The 19,370-nt window shown below is 39.7% G+C and overlaps 1 protein-coding gene across 3 annotated transcripts in view; it reads left to right on the forward strand.

Moving 5' to 3' along the window:
• Positions 1-19,370, forward strand: part of stat5a (signal transducer and activator of transcription 5a) — a 74,918-nt gene that overhangs the window by 53,323 nt on the left and 2,225 nt on the right. For all 3 annotated transcript variants that reach the window (XR_003674646.1, XM_028455504.1, XM_028455505.1), the window contains exons 6-18: positions 435-609; positions 1,541-1,671; positions 1,761-1,912; positions 2,182-2,337; positions 5,793-5,972; positions 9,550-9,637; positions 12,012-12,134; positions 12,252-12,344; positions 12,439-12,645; positions 16,089-16,183; positions 16,373-16,515; positions 17,770-17,925; positions 18,007-18,058. Coding sequence is in view for 2 of the 3 variants with exons in the window: in XM_028455504.1 (XP_028311305.1) it covers positions 435-609; positions 1,541-1,671; positions 1,761-1,912; positions 2,182-2,337; positions 5,793-5,972; positions 9,550-9,637; positions 12,012-12,134; positions 12,252-12,344; positions 12,439-12,645; positions 16,089-16,183; positions 16,373-16,515; positions 17,770-17,925; positions 18,007-18,058 (1,751 nt within the window). In the remaining variant the exon portion in view is untranslated. The remainder of the gene's footprint in view (positions 1-434; positions 610-1,540; positions 1,672-1,760; positions 1,913-2,181; positions 2,338-5,792; positions 5,973-9,549; positions 9,638-12,011; positions 12,135-12,251; positions 12,345-12,438; positions 12,646-16,088; positions 16,184-16,372; positions 16,516-17,769; positions 17,926-18,006; positions 18,059-19,370) is intronic.

The following is a 19,370-nucleotide window of genomic DNA, read 5'->3' on the forward strand; positions in this document are numbered from 1 at the left end:
TTCCTCCTGTGGTGAATTGATTTTCCTTCACAACATGCCTTTTCTGTTAGAAGAATGCATATTTGGCCTGATTGAATTTCATCCTGTTTAGTCTGAACCTTTCAGCAACACAGTGCCTTCATTCAGGGCATTGAGTGACCACGCTGTCAGACTAAGTAAACAAGTGCCTGTCTCTCAGTTTGCTGTTTTGCTTTGTTTCTTTTGGTCCTCAGGGATTTAAAAGTCCAATACTAGGGTTATTTCACTAAGGGTATCTCCAACATCTTAGATTATACAGCCCAGCATTTTCCCCTAAAAGCCACCATAAACAATCCACTGACATACAGCATACAGGCTGACCTCCATCTCACTGAAAACCAGTCAAACCAGTAATAGCCCCCAAACCCAGCATTACCCCTGCTTTTCATCTGTCAACAACACTTTGTTATCGACAGTCAAACTCACCGGTGGGCGGGATGATAGACAGCATGTCGCAGAAATACCAACAGATCAACCAAGCCTTTGAAGAGCTCCGCCTGCTGACCCAGGACACGGAGAATGACCTGCGCAAGCTCCAGCACAACCAGGAGTACTTTATCATCCAGTACCAGGAGAGCCTCCGGATACAGGGTACCAACAGAACAATGCATCTATTACCACAAAGAACTATTTGAATATTATGCTATTATTAGACAGTAATATCTATTAAAAACTAACTAAACCCCAAAACCGCTTTTTTCTGCTTAATACAAATGTATGTTGGTATGACGTAGTGCTGTTGATTGATCCTCAAACTCTTAATATTTTAGTACAATTATTTCAATTTGGCGTATTTAGTTGTAAAATGTCAGAGTGACTGCCCTCTATGGGTTGAAACCTGGCTATTAAAATTGATTTTTGCTATTGGCTGAGAACAAGATCGTGACATTTTGGGACCATCTTGTGTCACAAAGAGCACTGTTAGCCCCGCCCCTTTTATAATCGCTATCACCTGAGGGCTCTACAATCTGTGGTGAGTAGATTGGGATTGAGAGAAGAGTGAATAGAGAGGTATATTGAGTAATGAGTAGCTAGTTAGCATAGCATAGATTGTTCATTGGAGATTTTATAGTATAGACTGGGCGTGTCTTAACTGCTCCAGGAGCCCCACCCATAATCAAGGCATTTTTTGAATTTCCCTCCAAGTGGTACTTCAGGAGAAAGCAGGGGTTTAGGTATTCTTTAACATTAGATTGTATATATTCTCACTAATACCTAATGTGTCTCACATAATTATCAAGTTTATTTTCAGTTAAACCTCCATGAAATTTTAACATTGAAATGGATTAAAAATATATATCTTTTTTTTAAAACCAATATTTATTGGTTGATTTATTTATTCAACTGTTTGTTTATTGTTTATTTTGTCATCTTTTAATCTAAACACATTTTTGTGAAAAACAAAAAAAAACATAATTTGATAAGAATCAAAAAGGAGATTTTTTTTGAAACGCTAGTAAAACCACATTATTTGCACATTCATTCACTCCTCTGATAACTTTCTTAATTATTTCCTTTCCAGCTCAGCTGACCAGCCTGGCCACACTGCCCCCTGCTGATAGACAGCTACGGGAGCCCACCCTCCTCAGCAAGAGGGCTACTGTGGATGCATGGCTCACCAGAGAGGCCAACACACTACAGAAATACAGACTGGTGAGACACCCAGCATATACAGTACACCTGTCTGTAGTGTGCAGTTTGAATAGATCAATGAAAAGGCTGATTTCTGTATTTGTGTGCAGGACCTGGCCGAGAAACACCAGAAAACACTGCAGCTGTTGAGGAAGCAGCAGAATTTTATTCTCGATGACGAACTAATTCAGTGGAAGAGACGGCAACAGCTGGCAGGCAACGGGGGTCCTCCAGAGGGAGGCCTTGACATCCTTCAGTCCTGGTGAGTTATTCTCCACCTCCCACCAAGATCACAGCTCCTTAGAATCCCTCATAACGCAGAGGTTCATGGGTTATTGGCATTCAACGGACGACCACAGGGTTCGTTTCAAAGGTTGGTGGTCCACCCTTAACAATTACCCTTTGGATTGAAATGAAATGGCAAATTGTGGAAATAACTGTCAATTGTAAATCGAGTAAATTGTAAGTCCATGTTTGACACCACTACTTTAAATTAATAGCATTCAATCATTTATTTGTTTATTTACTCAGGTGTGAGAAGCTGGCAGAGACAATTTGGCAAAACAGACAACAGATTCGAAAAGCTGAACACCTGAGACAGCAGCTGCCCCTTCCTGGACCCATTGAAGAGCTTCTCAATGAACTAAACAGCACCATCACAGACATCATCTCAGCGCTGGTCACCAGGTTTCTGCCATTTTATTTAATCAAGAGGGAGCTAATGGAATTCACTCTGGAGCTGTTGAACATTTTGTCATTTATGTTCACCACTATGAGAAATATTGAGGGAATTTGTATTAATGCTGAGTCAGATGAGTCCTTAATCCACACTGGACTGAAGTAACGCTTAAAGGTGTAGCTGAAATATGCTAATTGCATGTTTTAAACAGTCCAAGAGGACAATGAGTGACTAATATTGGACGGGTGACACTTTGACATGGCGACAGTTCCAACTCTGCTGTTTCATAGACAGCATGAAGAAGTGAAGAAGACCAAAAATCTGGACTTAAATCATACCTTCAACCATTTCTGACATGAACGCTGGTTTTTTTGTGATCAACTTTTTTAATCATGTGTGGTTAGTGATTACAGTCAAATTTGACGTTTACCGTTATATTGTGGCCCCAAGTTGGCCCCTGACTTTTCAAATTGATCAATAATCCAATAATCAAAGGGTCTTTTAGCGATAGTTCCAATATAGCCATAATCTCTTTGGTACTTAAGAATAATAAGCTGCTCCTCCTACCGGCCACTCAGCCTCCTCAATACAGACCTCAAAGCCTTTGCAAAAATTTGGCTCAGTGGTAGAGTGTTTCGTCCAGGGACCGAAGGGTTGGGGGTTTGAATCCCACTCTATCCAAGTCTTTGTCATTGTGTCCTTGGGCAAGGCACTTTACCCACATTGACTAGTGTTTTGGTGTGTGTGTGAGAGTGGTGGACAGAAGGACCAATGGTGCACTATGGCAGTATCGCTTCTGTCAGTCTGCCCCAGGGCAGTTGTGGCTACATTAGTAGCTTACCACCACTGTGTGGAGTGAAAGAATAAAATAAATTGATATACATTTATTTTGTGTGCAACCTGTACAAAGTACATAGATTTGTAGATTAGAAAGTGCACAATATTTTAGAGCTGAAATTGTATCTCAGAGTTGAATATTGACAGAGATATAGTAGTTTACAGTAAAAGCATAAGACCTAATATTACATTAAAAGTGTTAGCATTTTACATATTAGATAACTTTGCATTCCAACAATTAAAGCAGGTTAGGAATCTGCATTCATACTGCACTTACTGTATATGGTCCCATTAACACACAGGGATAGTATTTATTTATTTTACCTTGTGTGCACATGCTGTCGAAGGTCAACACTACATGTAGTGCAGTCTTTTCACGATAGCAATGCATGTTTATTGCATATTTATGACCATCACTAAGAAAAACTTTATTAAAGGGAGAATAAAAAAGAGAGAGCAGTGTTACACCTATGTGAGGGGGAAGGGAACATGGAAGAGGGAGTCAGGGTAGGACAATGGGAGGGATGGGGAAGAGTCAACTGTTTTAAGGTGAGAGTAGTTCCAGTATTTATTTTTATGTCTTTAATTACTTTAATGAAACTGGTCAAAGAGGGGAGAAGTTTGAAGAAGAGAAATAGACAGAAGGTGAATTCAACTTCAGAAACAAAGAGCCGGTCTGGGTTTAAGTTTGAAGTGAAGTGAGTCAGTGTAAGCCTTGTTCCTCTCTATTTTGCAGGCCCCACTGGCACATCTGCCAGACTCATTTAGCCCGCCACCATCTCTGAACAAGAAATATACTAAAGTTTCTGACAGCTCCCTCGCCCATTTTCTTAGATGGTCCCTGTAGGCACCCATAATGCACTGAGGAGTCATGTCATTGTCACTGCAATTCCTGATTGGGTGCAGACAAGAGTGTGACCAAACAGTAATGCACTTCCATCAGTCATAGCGCAAAACTTAGGTCGTGCTCCCTCCTCTGTAAATGTAATAATGAATAGTTTGAAGGCTGCCTAATCTCATGTTCTCATTTGTGTGATTGAGGTAATTCTGAAACACGAGCTCAACCTGAAAGACCAAACGATAATGTCAGATGAAAGTAACTGGTGAGCTTGCTGTGTGACTCAGCAGTCCATTAACAAGTCAATTATCCATGTGTCATGTATCCTTACGTGGGGAACACATGGCAGCAGGAAGCAGTAGCAGAAGACGAGAATATCAAAGTCAATGTTCTTTTGAAACAAATCACCTGCCTGAGCACTGTCGTGGATACATTTTAGAAAGGTATTTCCTGATAGCACTGGCCTCATACAGCAGAATAATGGGTTCTGATAAAAACTGATATTGGTTTGGGTTGGTTTTTAAGGAAAACTGTGAGTTTGAGGCATTTACGTTTGGTTTTCACAGTGAAAAGGACATAAAGAATCAACTTAGATAGATGGACTTAAATCATATTAGTCAAGTGATTATAAACAGTGGTGCATAAAGTACTTGGGGCAGAAAAAACAAGGTAAAAGTACAAGTACAAAAACTGAAAATGACTTTGTTCAAAGTTAAAGTCTCCCTTATGCTATTTACAGTCTTAAAGTCAACGTCAAAATCAGCTTTATTGTCGACTTCTACTTTATGTACAAGACATGTAGAGAAATTGAAATTACTGTTCACTGTGCTCGAAACATTTACAAACACAAAAACACGACAATGTAGAATATATAAATTGCGAGGACAGAACAACAAGTATTTAAAATATGAACAGAGCATGCAGCTATTTGTATGAAAATACATATAACTATGGTATATTGCAGTAGTGCAGAAGTATGAATGAAATGAGTGAAATGGCAAAGTGGTTTAAATAAAGTAAAGTAAAGTATCCTGTAAAAAAGAAAAACCATTTAGTATAGTGTATTTAAATGAAGATATTACACAACAATAACTTCTTGCATCAGTGCAAATTTAGTGCAATAACAATAGTGATATGCCAAGTTACCTGATAATACAGTGATTCTCAACTAACATCACCTTCAAATAATAAGCCAAACAAAATAAAATTCAACTTAAATACCAATAAACTTAAATAGGAGAAGTTTAGAGATGAGATAATACAGAATATCACTGCAGGGCAGCAGAAAATAAGGAGTAGTCACGTTTTTATAACAGTATATAATTTGTCTGAATTTATGACAGCAATTTTAAGAAATAAATTCAAATTCCAAATAAATTCATTTAAAAGTGCAATTTTAAAATAAAATATATATAGAAAGAAAATGATATAAGAAATATATCAAATCAAACTTTATTATTAATTTGTAATAATAACATTCAGTTTGATTCACTGAAAATGGGTCTTTGAAGGTTGAAAACTCACACGTGTGAGTGAAATCACATTAACTGTAAAGTACTGAAGTAAAGTACAGATACATGAAAAATACTACTTAAGTACTTTTTAACTGCCCACCACCAGTGTTGCCATGGTAACTTTGAAAATATAATCTGATTACTGGTTATATTCTGATTATAAAGTAAAGCTAACAAAGTTAAGCTTTATAGTCTAAGTTAGCATTAAGCTAACAAGTTACAAAGCAATATTTAGTGTTTCTCTGTCTCTGTAACTTTTCTTTTCCTTTCACAGCACCTTCATCATCGAGAAACAGCCTCCACAAGTGCTCAAAACTCAAACCAAGTTTGCCGCTACGGTGCGACTGCTAGTGGGCGGGAAGCTAAACGTGCACATGAACCCGCCACAGGTCAAAGCCACCATCATTAGTGAACAACAAGCCAAAGCTCTGCTGAAGAATGAAAACACAAGAAAGTAAGTCCAGACTAAATGCTGTGTGATTTAGTTACATTTTCATTGAAGGGAGTTGACCTTTTAAAAGATAAAGATCAGTGTTTTGATAATTGCTGTTGCACTGTAGGATCAATGAGATGATTTTCTGTTTCCTTCCAACTTCCTCCTCACGTCTTTTTGATATAAAAAGCTTTATTGTTCTGCACAGATGTTTAGAGCCCAGGATGAACTCTGGTCCTGCGTGTTTCCTAACCTCACCACAGAGACATGGCTGGAACTTAAACAATGCCCCAGAGGAATTTATGGTGTTGATACAGAATCCACATTTAGCCTGTTCCACAGTGTCGTTAAACATTCCTCCTGACTGATAGAAACCTTCCCAAGCCTGAATGTCTTTAGGTTCAAAGAGCAGTACGACACCCAGGGTTGGGGTCAGATATAATTGTAACTGCATGATTCATAATTAATTACAATTACGGCGTAATTATAATTGTAATTTTAAAAATCTGTTGCTGTTGTAATCATTATTGAATTGTAATTGATTGTAACTGTTAGTCCAATTTTGTTGGGGAAAGAAGGTGGTCGCTTCCGTGTTATCTATTGACGGCTGATACTGCTAGCTTGGAAAAGCCTGCTCAGCAGTTCAGATAGACGTATGAGTGAGTTGTCGCTTCCTTGGATTTTTTTTACGCCTGATGCTGCTGGCTTGGTATTATCCCGCTCAGGTGGTGAAAGGATCCTGGCTTTAAATGGGGAGAAAGGTAATAACGTCATCAGGGTCATCAGGTGGGCACCGTCCTTCATCTGTGTTTTGTTAGCCCAGTTGGTCTCCTTTCTTTTTGTCCAAATCCACCTGCTGCTTCGCTCTGTTGCCTCTGACAATGATCTGATGGCCTGTCCCTGAACTCCCACCCCCTTCAGGAGCTTGGTTGTGGATGTGGCCACAAATCATCTGCACCCAACCTCAACTGGAAGCACGTGTACGCCAGCCTTGTTGTTGTACCTCAAAAGCTAAATCGGTGTACTTCAGCTTTTTTGTTCATATGCTTTACTCACTGTAGCCTCCCATGGTACAGTTAGCTCCACGATAAACAGGGATTTCTGTGAGATTGACCACAAAATAAGATCTGGCCTGAGATTGGTGTTCAAGATCCCAGGGGGAAACTTAAGTCGCTGATCAAGGTCAACCTGCATTTTCCAGTCCCCTGCAGCATCTAAGAGGGTGCTATCCTCTCTTGCTGCTGGTTTAACTGGGCCCTGCCCTGCTCTCACGAAGGGGGTAGTGGATGGATGTCTGGGCATTGGTTTGCCTTCCTTCCAGAATTATTGCCAAATGCTGTAAGACTTGGTTATGAATCCAGGTGTAACGCCCTTGGGACAGACTGGTTTGCAGCCAGAGAGAATGTGACTGAGAGTTGTTGGGGTTTGGCAGAGAAAGGGCATGCTGGATCTTCTCCAAACCATAAGAACATTGTAGGTGGCCCTGATGATGAAGCTGATTTGGCTTCCTTCCATTTCCCACAAGTCTCTCTACATGAGCTTACGGTGCTCCAGGTTTTCGCAGGCAGTCCACTGAATCTGTTTGGCTTGTGACACGGCCTTTGCGCATCTCTCTGCTTCCTGTTGGCGCAGGGCCTCAACAACTACCAGCTTTTTCCTCTCTGCAGGTGTTGCCTTGTGCCATGCCATGTAGGTCGACTTGTCCCGAGTCCAAAACGACCTCTTCCTTCTTGCAGCTGTCCCACTAAGTGTCCATGCCTGAGAGCAGATTGTGCTTGTGCCACAGCCTCAGCTGGGGTCCGCTTCTTTCCAGTTGCCAGTTTTGGAAGAGCTGTTCGTATGGCTGCATCTTGAGACTCTACCAGGGTCATGTTCAGCCTCACTTTGGTGGACTTGTACTCCTCCGTGAGGCTAGAGACTGGCAGTTCTAGAGCACCGTATTCATACGGCTCGATGTTACTGAGGCAGCGCCGCAGACCCAGCCACTTCTTGATGTATGTGCTGACTGTCCTCTCCAGCTTCTCAACTTTGGAGATTGGAAGCTCGTACACAGTAAGAGGCAACATCAAGCAGAGGAGCAACCCAAACTGCAGACACCACAGTTTCAGCTTACCTGGAAGTGGTGTCTTGTCACTATTTACCAGTCCTTTGATTGCATTTTCCCTCAGTTGGTCGCATTACTCTGTCTTTAAGGCTTGCATTGTACCACCACCCTAGGATCTTCACTGGCAACTCTGATACAAATGGAATGGGTGTTTTATTAATGTAGAACCTCTGCTCAGCAAACTTTCCTTTGACAATGGATATGCTCCTGGATCTGCCGGGTTTCAACTTCATACTTGGCCATGGAAAGGTGGAATGAAGCTTCTCCAACAGGCGTTTGTACATGCAATGGTTGAGGTCAACGTGGTCATGTCGTCCATATAGGCATGAATCAGAGGTAGCCGCTGTCCAGCCTTCTGTCCCTCTCCTACCTAGATGCCCTGATGATCACGTCCATTGCCATGGTGAAGGCTAAAGGGGATATGGCGCACCCTGCCATGATGCCCACTTCCAATAATTGCCATGATGTGGTGTATTCTGTGGATGTTAGCAAGTCCTGGAAGGAAAGAAATTGAAGGCTGTGTTATGTGTTCTTTATTGACAACTGATACTGCTGGCTTGAAAAAGCCCGCTCAGCAGTTCAGATAGAGGTATTGAGAATTAGAGAGGCTGTCTCTGGTTGGTGAGTTGTCACTTCCTTGTTATTTTTACGGCTGATACTGTTGGCTTGGAATTAGCCCACTCAGGTGGTCACATGATCCTGGCTTTAAGTGGGGAGAGGGGTAATAACGTAATCAGGGTCATCAGATTAGCAATTAATTGTAATTGAACTTAAGTCATTGAGAACATAATTATAATTTAATTTCGTTTTATTTGCTCTTTTATGATGGAATGTACAATATACATTCACATAAAGAGTAGGATGAAGACAGTCATATTTAACCCCTACCCCATTCTCATAAACAATAAATAAACATAAATGGCTTCATATCAGTAGACTGTGGATTACAAACGCAATTTTCTTCAACTTTTTTTTCTTTTTTTTTTTTTCTCTTTACTTTACATAAGACTTGATAATTTTTTGTTTACATTTGTTCTTAAATTGATTGATGTTTGAACATGTTTTAAGTTCATTGTCCAAAGAGTTCCAGTGCTTTATTCCAGCAAATGACTTTCAGGGGATAAAAAATTATCACAATTTAATTGTAATTGGGAAAAATGCCACTCACTGCAATCGTAACTGAATTGTAATTGAACTTGGATAATTTAAATCGTAATTGTAACTGTAAATTGAAATCGACCTTAACTGTGATGACACCTTCGTTGGCTGTTTCTTATGAAGAAATAATGAAGATGGTCCAAGCTCAACTTTTGCACACAAAATCATTTGATTATCAACTTTTTTGGAGCTTGCATACTCAGTCGTCATTATCTTGCTGTCATAAGAAGTGTTTTTGTCAAATTAGTTCTGGGACGAATGTAATTTTCAGCACTCGAGTGCGTCACAGCAAATGGTGAAGCTGATTGACTCTTTAATTGTGTCTTTTGTTCTCAGTGACAGCAGTGGGGAGATTCTGAACAATAACTGTGTGATGGAGTACCACCAGACTACAGGCACTCTCACCGCCCACTTCAGGAACATGGTTTGTAATGCGCTGAAGGTCCAATGGAGGCAATTAATCCACCATTGAGTAGAAAGTGATTTTATTGCTCTTTTTTACCACAGGAAATGGCTAATATGTTGTATTTTCTGCAGCATGTGTCAGTATTTTTAAAGTACAGAGCAAAGGTTTCACACGTGTGGGGAAAACTGCTGTAACTTTGTTTTAGTTTATTTTACAAAAAATATGAATAATAATTGGGTTTTTTTTGTTTATTTTGGGTGAATTAACAATATTCAAAGGAAAAATATTACTCAGTTCAAGGAATATGTGGAATTATGGTCAATTGTATGATTCGCTATTATTAGCAATTAGATGCTACTGATCATCAATCACTCTTGATATAAAAATGACACCTGTTCAAAAGGCCTCAAATTGGTGCCAGAGTTCTATGTCGTCCAGACACAGGGAAGCTTTACAGCTCCAGCAAGAACTCTGTCCCGCACACAGATATCTAAACAAAAGATGTGTTTTTTAAGAAACATTAAAGGCAATGGATCATAGACGCAGTTGTGAGCTGAGGATTCTGATCTTAGGCCGCAAACAATGCCGAACAAGACCAATTTGCACAAAATAAAAAAGCAAATTCAGAAGAAGCTGATTTCAATCCTTACATCTTGTTCCCTGGCAAATACGAAATACTTATGCTTATTTCCTTGTCAGGTTCGCATCTTTTTTCTCACACCAACCTAAACTTTGTGCACTGTACTGCATTTATATGTTTATATTGTATATGGTGTGTTTGTGTATTACTCACATAAATTAGTTTGTTCAGCTTAACCTCATGTCATTCACCTTCTGTGGAATGTTGTCACAACCTCAGTGTTTTAGGTGTGTCAGAATGTTATCTATCAGCCCATTTGCTTCTAATCTATTGATTTCCTTCTTAGGCTTCCTTCAATATACCCCTAGATTTCAACTTTTTAAAAAAATGGTACAATGATCATCAAGAGAACTAATGGGTAAAGTTGATATGGAACATTTTTAATAATGGTTTACTACATAGGCCTATGTGTAAACCATAGAACTATAACACTGGTCTCCAGTTTTGTGTTTAATAAGCCTTTTCTCACTCTCGGAAATTTCGCTCTCGTTCAGTTCTTGTGCATGAGGTCAAAGGTCAAGAGGAATAAAATCGCCATAGCTGAAGGTGTAAACAGCGAGTCTGAGATATGACAGAGATTTAGATTATTTTTTTCTTTGTTGGAGCATTGATTGAAAAAAAAATTGCAGAAACGTATTATCGATCTGCAAGGCAAAAATGACGAGTTAGCTGCTAAAGCTAGTGCTGCACACGAGCTAAAAATTCAGGTTTTTCCTGGCTTTTAAACAGTGATGATTAATCAGCTAAACAGTGCTGTTTCACTTATCGGACTGTCCATCTTGTGCACTTCCTTCAAATGTGTTAATTGAATTAAAGTAATAGCTTAATAAAAATAATCATGGACCTGGTTAGTGAATGGTGTAGCTCTTAAATGTACCTTTTCAAAGTGAGAACTCATACTGTGCTTTTCACGCTCAGAAATCTCGCTTTACCATCAATTATAACAATACATTTTATTTATAAGCACTTTTCAAAAACTCAAAGACACGTTGCAGTTGTTCAAACAACTACAAAAGTCAAAAAAAAAAAAAATACCAACAGTAAAGGTAAATAGAGAAAATACAGGAGTAGGAAGCAGAGGAGGTGTGTTGTTTAATACTGCTTCTCCCATCGGTTTTACAAAAGTGCTCCGATACGCGCTTCATTCCCGGGTAAAGTCCAAATTGCCCACGCTGGAGACTCAGATAGTCGGTGTTTTAGTCAACCAGGGGTCATCTGTGTGGAAGCGAGGGGACTGCCCTTGCTTCCATACTGCTGCTGAGCTGTTTCCATTAGTTTTTAAAAGTGCTCGGATCGGCCGAAAGTGGCATCAGCGGAAAACCCTGGTCATCTCCTCGAGTCTGAATATGTGTATTATTAATAATATAAACATGATTAAAACACTAAAGATCTCTGGAATAAAACTGCAAACGCTGTTAGGTTGGAAATATCAACGGAGTGAACGAGCTTGTTGACGTTTTAATCCCTCTCGACCTATGACCCCCCAGGTCGCGCGTGCGCAGTTCCAGAGTGTGAAAAGGCTTATTACATTGTAAATGACAGTTTATATAAAATGTCCATGCCAATCACAATTGTAAAGTCAATTATCTAAACTCAAATACAATTTAACAGCAACATATTTTTACAATTACGATTTTATTCATAAATACGCCATAGTTATAATTAATTACCGATTACAACTATAAGTGACCCAAACCCTGTCTTATCTACACTGAAAACCAAAAGCTTCCCCTGTCCTTCTTTGTAAATTAGTCTCTAAAGAGGATCAAGCGGTCGGACCGACGAGGAGCCGAATCTGTTACAGAGGAGAAGTTCACCATTCTGTTCGAGTCCCAGTTTAGCGTTGGGAGCAATGAGCTGGTCTTTCAAGTGAAGGTATGAAGCATTAGTAAGGATGTCATACAAAATCACTCATTCTAACCCAAATGAAGCAGTGCGTTCTGAAGATCGATGGTTCTTTTAGATTTCCTTCTCTTTCCTCTTCCTCGACAGACGCTTTCACTTCCTGTGGTGGTGATAGTTCACGGCAGCCAGGACAATAACGCCACTGCAACCGTGCTGTGGGACAATGCTTTTGCAGAGCCGGTGATTGATTGACGTGTTTAGGTCATTTGAATAAGTCAATAAATGAGTCTTTGGGATAAATATTAATGTGTTATTCTTTCTTGTCTCTCCTCAGGGACGAGTGCCTTTCCTCGTGCCTGATAAGGTGCTTTGGCCTCAGCTGTGTGAAGCTATCAACATGAAGTACAAGGCAGAGGTGCAGAGCAACCGTGGCCTTTCTGAGGAGAACCTGGTTTTTCTTGCTCAGAAGGCCTTCAGCAGCTCCAGCAACAACCCAGAGGACTACCGCGGCATGACCATGACCTGGTCCCAATTTAACAGGGTGAGCATCAGCAGGGGTAGACTACGCTACTTTTAGGTTTTTTTTTTTTTTTTTTTAAATATTTTTTATAATTTTTTTGACATAACCTATCAATGTGGGACAGTACACGTTTTTTCATTTTCTAAATCCCCTCCAATTGGGCCTGCCAGCTACTAATCATTGGCTAGCAGTGTGTTGCCAGCGGCCATTGACACATATTATTGGTCCATTGTTTTTCATTGTCAATCAATCATTGGCAGTGCTGTCAATCACTACATTAGCCAAGCGGGGGCGGGAACTCATGGGCGGAATGGACAAAGGGTCTGCTAACTTTAACTAGTCAGGAATAAATAGACAGGAGGAAAAAAATGCCCCGGGTGGGGCTGAGAAATAGTGGGCCAAAAAGATAAAGTCATGAAAGTCATCGGCCGGGAAACGAGCGAGGAGCTCAGTATTGGATGCGGATGGTGATAAAGTCTGTGCCAAAAATAGAGTAACAGGTGGCATAAAATGGTCTTAAGGTGGCAAAAACATGGAAAGGAAAGAGTCAAAAGTGACTAAAATGGGCCAAAAGCAGTCAAAAATGGGCAGAAAGGAGGAAACGGGTGGCATGTAAAAGCTAGCTTAAATGAGCAAATTGTGGCAAACAATAATAGAAAGGGCAAAAATGTGGAACAAAAAGAGGCATAATGTGTAGAAAAAAATTATTTATTGGGTAAAAGAAAGCTTATTTGGATGAAAAATGGCAAAAACAAATAGTTAAAAGAAGGACATAAATTAGGATACAAGTGTCAAAAAGAACTTGCAAAAAAAAAAGAAATAAGAAATAGGAAAAAGAGGTATTTACTGGCAAAGGGTAGCTGAAAAAGTGTCAAAAATGTTGAAAAGGGGCAAGAATGGGACAAAGGACGTTGCAAAATGGCCAAAGAAATAGGTAAAAAGTGCTTAAAAAATTCGCTTTTTTAAGGTTTTCTAGGGGGATAATATTTCAAATGAAGACATAAAGAGCCACATGTTGAGTATCACTGACTTAATAACGGCTTTATCATGGTTTTTATAAATATTTGAAAATCTAATTTTGGTTGCCTCAGAGCAGACAAAGCCTTGCAATCCCTCCAAGATCTTTGGCATCCCCCTGGGGGGGGGGGTCACTGAGCCCAGGTTTTGCAATAGAGACTCCCAAAGAGCATCTTGCATTAGGCCCCCACAAAGCTAGAAAAGACCCTGGCCATTAGTCTCGTCTTATCTCTCATCACGACATAACTTCTGTTGTGATCTTATTTGTTCACTGCTATCAAGGAATATGACAAACATCTAACCTCCACCATGTTTCTGGTTTAATGTATGGTTTTTTGCTCCATTGCTCTTTGACATAATGTTCACCACAATTAATTATTCAAAAGCCCACAGGCCGATTTCACTATAACATGTCACCCACATGTTTGTCCTTCATGTCTCGGTTTACCATCACTATGTTATTCATGCACACAAATGTTTCTCGCTCCATTTGCCGCATCCCTACAGCCCTACTCTGCTCCACTCCAGCGAGAGCGGCTCATTGTTGGCCAGCTTCTCCCAGTAATGGACCTGTTTGTCCACACAGAGAAACGCCAGAGGCCTCATTTTCTGGCTCTAGTCGAGGACAGAGAATGCGCTCCCATTCAACACAAACCATCTGTCTCATTAGATGACAGGAACATTACGTTTCAGCCACTTCTCACTTAGGATACACACACACACAGGCAGCGATATACAAGCACATGTACACACGTTTGATCAAACCACATGTGCAACAGAGATACGAGAAAGATGAAATCTATAAGAATAAACGATTGGGTTTTTTTTTTTAATAAAAATAGCGAGTTTTACTGTGCTATTTAAAATATGCTTTATTGCAAAGAATGTTGTGATTATTTAGGTGAATAATGCTGTCTTCAGTATTTTAATGCAGAGCAGGGGTGGATTCAGACCAAAATTCAGCCCTGGCATTCTCTGTCCAGACCAGCCCACTACATTATCAGCTACACCATGTACTGTACAAGCTGTTATTAAAGGGATCTGCCACTGTTTTTACAAACGTGGCCTAAAACCTTTTAAATGTCCTTATTAAAAGATCTATGCCTAACAAAACGCGATATTTTGCACCATATTGGTTTTATTAACTTTTAAAACTGTGACTACTTTACCGTTTTAGAGCCTGTGCGTCGCCCCTTTCAGCCCATTGAGTTCTGTAGGAGGTGAAGCATTCACGATCATTTAACAGCTTTTTCAGTCAAAATGACAACTTATGCTGCTTTGGGTTGCTCTAAAAATCAGTAAAAGTAAAAACAGTCTATGTAAAATGTTTTTATTTATCGAAATTTGATAAAGAAAATCCGTGAGCTGAAAATATCTGTGCGCGCATGGGGGCGACTCTGCTGTTTCATAGGCGGCATAAAGAAGAGAAGAGCTGCTCTGCTTACATCTAAATACAGGCAACCAGGATCAAATTTGGCTGCTCAACATGTGGCTCTTTATGTCTTAATTTTAATTATTATTTCCCCAGAAAACCTTAAAATGAGGGAACTTTAACCCCTTTTCCCCATTGGCTTCGGCCATTTTTCAAACTTTAGCTTCATTTTGCCAATAAATATCTCTTTTTTCCTATTTTTTGTCAATTTTTGCAACTTTTTTTTGACACTTTTATCCAATTTTTGTCCTTTCTTTAATTTTTTTGGCCACTTTTAATCCAAATAAGCTACCTTTTGTCCAAGAAATACCACTTGTTTCCTTTTTTCCCTATATTTGGCCTCTCTCTGTTCGACATTTTTGCCCTTTTTCGCTGTCGTTTGTCACATTGTGCCCATTTAAACTATCCTTTGCCATTATGTACTACCTGGTGCCTCTTTATTTGCCCATTTTTTGACCACTCTTAACTGCTTTTGGCCCATTTGAGTCACTTTACACTATTTTCTTGCCACGTTTTTGCCACTTTTGGACAATTTTTGGCCACTTGTTACCATGTCTGCCTCTACTCGCTAGTCAAAAAAAAAAACACGCAGCCGACCCGACTGGCCCACTTTGGGTCGACAGCCCACCGGGACGATGCCTGGTATGCCAGATGGCCAGTCCACCCCTGAGGCAGAGAAAGACTTAAGCCTGATATATGGTTCTGCGTAAATCACAGACAAAAGGTGTGTGTTTACTGTTATTATCGCTACTCTGCCTCATCCCTGTACATAAAAACATTGTTTTCTGTGACCGGAAGATAAACAAGAGCTTTTTAATGCTCCTCTGTAACCACACACAGCCACAACCCCCTAGTGGCATGGCGGCCAATCGCACAGCAATGCGTTCCCTCGATGCAGAAGTAAAGTTGGCCAAACTCTGCGTAGGTCCTGACGCAGAACCATATACCAGGCTTTAGTTTCAATGCATAAGGTGAACCGTGGCAAAAGAATGCATTAAACCATGTTTCTTTACAGGAAAGCTTACCAGGAAGGAATTTCACATTTTGGCAGTGGTTTGATGGTGTGATGGAACTGACAAAAAAGCATCTCAAACCACACTGGAATGACGGGTGAGCGTTTCAATGCTGGAAAACATCCATTCACTATGTATTGACACTCCTGTGACAGAGTTAATGTTTTTCTATTTGTTCTGACAGCTGAAGAGATGATTATTTTCCATTGTAACGTTCTCGTGGCGGAAAAGAAGGATTCTGACACGGATAATTAAAAGCACAACTTTTCTTTCTTTCTCTTGACAGAGCCATACTGGGCTTTGTGAACAAGCAACAAGCTCAAGATATGGTGATGTCCAAACCCAACGGTACCTTCCTTCTGCGATTCAGTGATTCTGAGATTGGAGGAATTACTATCGCATGGGTGGCAGAAAACCCCAATAAAGCAGGTAAAAAAAGTGAAAAAGAGGGTTAGGTTGCATGTCTATTTATCAAAGCCACACGTAGTATGATCGGTTAATGCTGCAGCCGTTAGAAATTATTTGTAAAGTTGTTTCTCTCTTCAAGTTTTATAATGTTGGTTTGAAGTATGGTGACATATCTTGATTTGGTATAAGAAAGAGTCACCAATGATACTCAAATCACCCTTAAAGTCTTTTAATTCTCAAATGATTCCTTTTTCTATATCATTCTTAATAAATATCGACTATTTCTGTCTAGTGTGTAACTTATAACTATACAGAGCTCTCTTTTTAGGTTTTACCAAAATAATACTGTATGTTGTATGTTATTTCTGTATTAAGAAACCTAATTTGCCTGTAAATGACTTGTATTTTATTACAATTCATCTATATTGACAATAAATATCGTGATTTATCAGGGAATTCAAGCTGATTGTCACAATTGGAGTGCATCAGAGCATGAAATCAAGTCATTTCTTGGAAGTTTTTTGTTCACCTAAGTTGAAGAATCAAAATGTTTATTATTATCATTTTCACAATAAGAAAACATGTTTCCCTGTACAATTAAATTCTCACTTTGCTGTCCACACTGGATGCCACTAAGAAAAACAGACACATTTGAAACAAATAACAAAACAAAACAGAGAAAATACAAGTATAATAACAATAGTTATAATAATTTAAAACGTAATACAGATATATAGTGTATGTATGAGGTGGAAAAGATTGGAAAAATCAACTATAAAGTGTATTGTGCAGTGGGATATGAATGGAGCTGAAGGTGAATATTCAGTTCTATCAGCTGTTGATGCTTTAACACAGGGTTTTCCAACCTTGGGGTCGGGACCCCATGTGGGGTTGCCTAGAAAATCTAGTAATTGGTAAAAAAATAAAAATAAAATAAATAAATAAATAAAACCCCCAAACTTAATTAAACATTCTAAAATATGAGCCTATTTCAAATGAAATGCAGTATAAAAATATCTGAGGTTATAGCACTAATCCTGGCTACTCTCTGTTTGTGACATCTAACTAATTCTAGAAAAAAATCTAAATTCTCTGGGGTCACTGGACATTTGTGATATCAAAATGTGGTCACGACCCGAAAAAGGTTAAGAACCTCTGCTGTAACCGTTTCCACCTCATATTGTATTTATTTAGTGCAGACAGCCTTCTTTATCGTGCAGTTGTGAAGGAAGCCATCATGCTGCTGCTAATATTGAGGCTGCTGTGTTTGTTCAGGTGAGAGAATGGTCTGGAACCTCATGCCCTACACGACCAAAGACTTCACCATTCGCTCTCTGGCCGACCGCATCAGTGATCTCAACCACCTCCTGTTCCTCTACGCTGACAGACCCAAGGATGAGGTCTTCTCCAAGTATTACACCCCACCCCTCTGTAAGCACACTCCGAGTCCCTTCCACAGCACAACTAGTGTTTCCTCTCCACTGTTACTCACTCTGTCCCTTTGTGTTAAAGCTAAAGCTGTGGATGGCTACGTGAAGCCACAGATCAAACAGGTGGTGCCTGAGTGAGTATCCTTCACTTTGTTTCAATTGATCCATCCTCGGTGTCTCCAACGTCCACTCTGAAGCTACTCGGAGCATTAATGACTAAATACTGGACCTTGAATTCAGATCAGCTATTAGTTAGCTCCTCAGAGTTGGAGGAGGCCAATTAAGGATGGCTAAGGCTTCCTGCGCGAGCTCGTCTCTCACTCATCATTAGAGTTAGGCTTGTTAGCTCGCCAGCTACGCTCCCTGCCAATCTCCACGGATTGGCTCAACTGCCAAAGACAGAACGGTCACAAATGATGCAGTACGGCCTGGAAAACACGCTAATGGTAGTTGCTTAGGCAACTGATGAAAATGAGCTCCAAGGTTTTTATCTTGTGTGTTATTTCGTTTTACTGTTTGCATACCCAGCCTTTTTTTTTTTGGCCCAGCTAAGGTATTTTATAAATGATACAATGTAATAAACTATCACCATAGTCCAGCTTAGAGGATTTACTAGCTGGCGTGGTGGGTTATTGTTATTATTAATGGAGCACAATGTTCAGCATCCGGAGGCTGAATTTAACGTTTCCAATAAGAAACGAGCCTTAGAAAAATGTTTGAGCCTCTCCAAAGACTTTTATTGTTCCAGCACCCCATATGGATGTTTAAAGTAATAATAAACGTTCGGAAACAGGACAATACACCAAATAACGTCTAGGTTAGAACGTCTCCTTTCCTCAGCTGAAAGAAAATCTGTACTCTTTTGTCATGGCGACCACTTCTGGGGGTTAAAGTAGATAGTTTTAATTAATTTATTTAATTGCAATAACAAAACATGCATTGCTGTCTCATAATGATTGCACTTCTTGTAGTGTTGACCTTTGACAGCATGTGCAAACAAGTGAAATAAATAAATAAATGTGGATAGGAAAGGAGATAGGGGGGACTATTTGGACGCAGCCTCGCCTTGCCTGGCCCCACTTCCGTTTCCGGTTGCTGTGCCGTGTGGAAACGAGCTCCACCAAAGTTCCGGGTGCTATGCGCCGTCGGATTTCAACTGATTTTAATGCACCACATAGTAGCCACGTGAATTAAACAAGTCAACGAGGCAACAAAATAGTTATCAAAGTTTATTTCTAATCAAATTAATCGATGAGTGCACTCAGCAATCCATCAAACTGTGCTTTTTATGCTGTACTGAGAAGTATTTTAAAACAAAATAAACTATAAAAAATACAAATCTATCGTATTTTTTTATATCTCCAAAATAGAAATGCGACATATCTTGAAACTCAATAAATCGTCTAGCTCTAACGTCAAATAGTCTATTCTAACACCTAAAAACAG

The sequence above is a fragment of the Gouania willdenowi genome, chromosome 8 (genome assembly GCF_900634775.1).
Source record: "Gouania willdenowi chromosome 8, fGouWil2.1, whole genome shotgun sequence".
NCBI classification, from domain to species: domain Eukaryota; kingdom Metazoa; phylum Chordata; class Actinopteri; order Blenniiformes; family Gobiesocidae; genus Gouania; species Gouania willdenowi.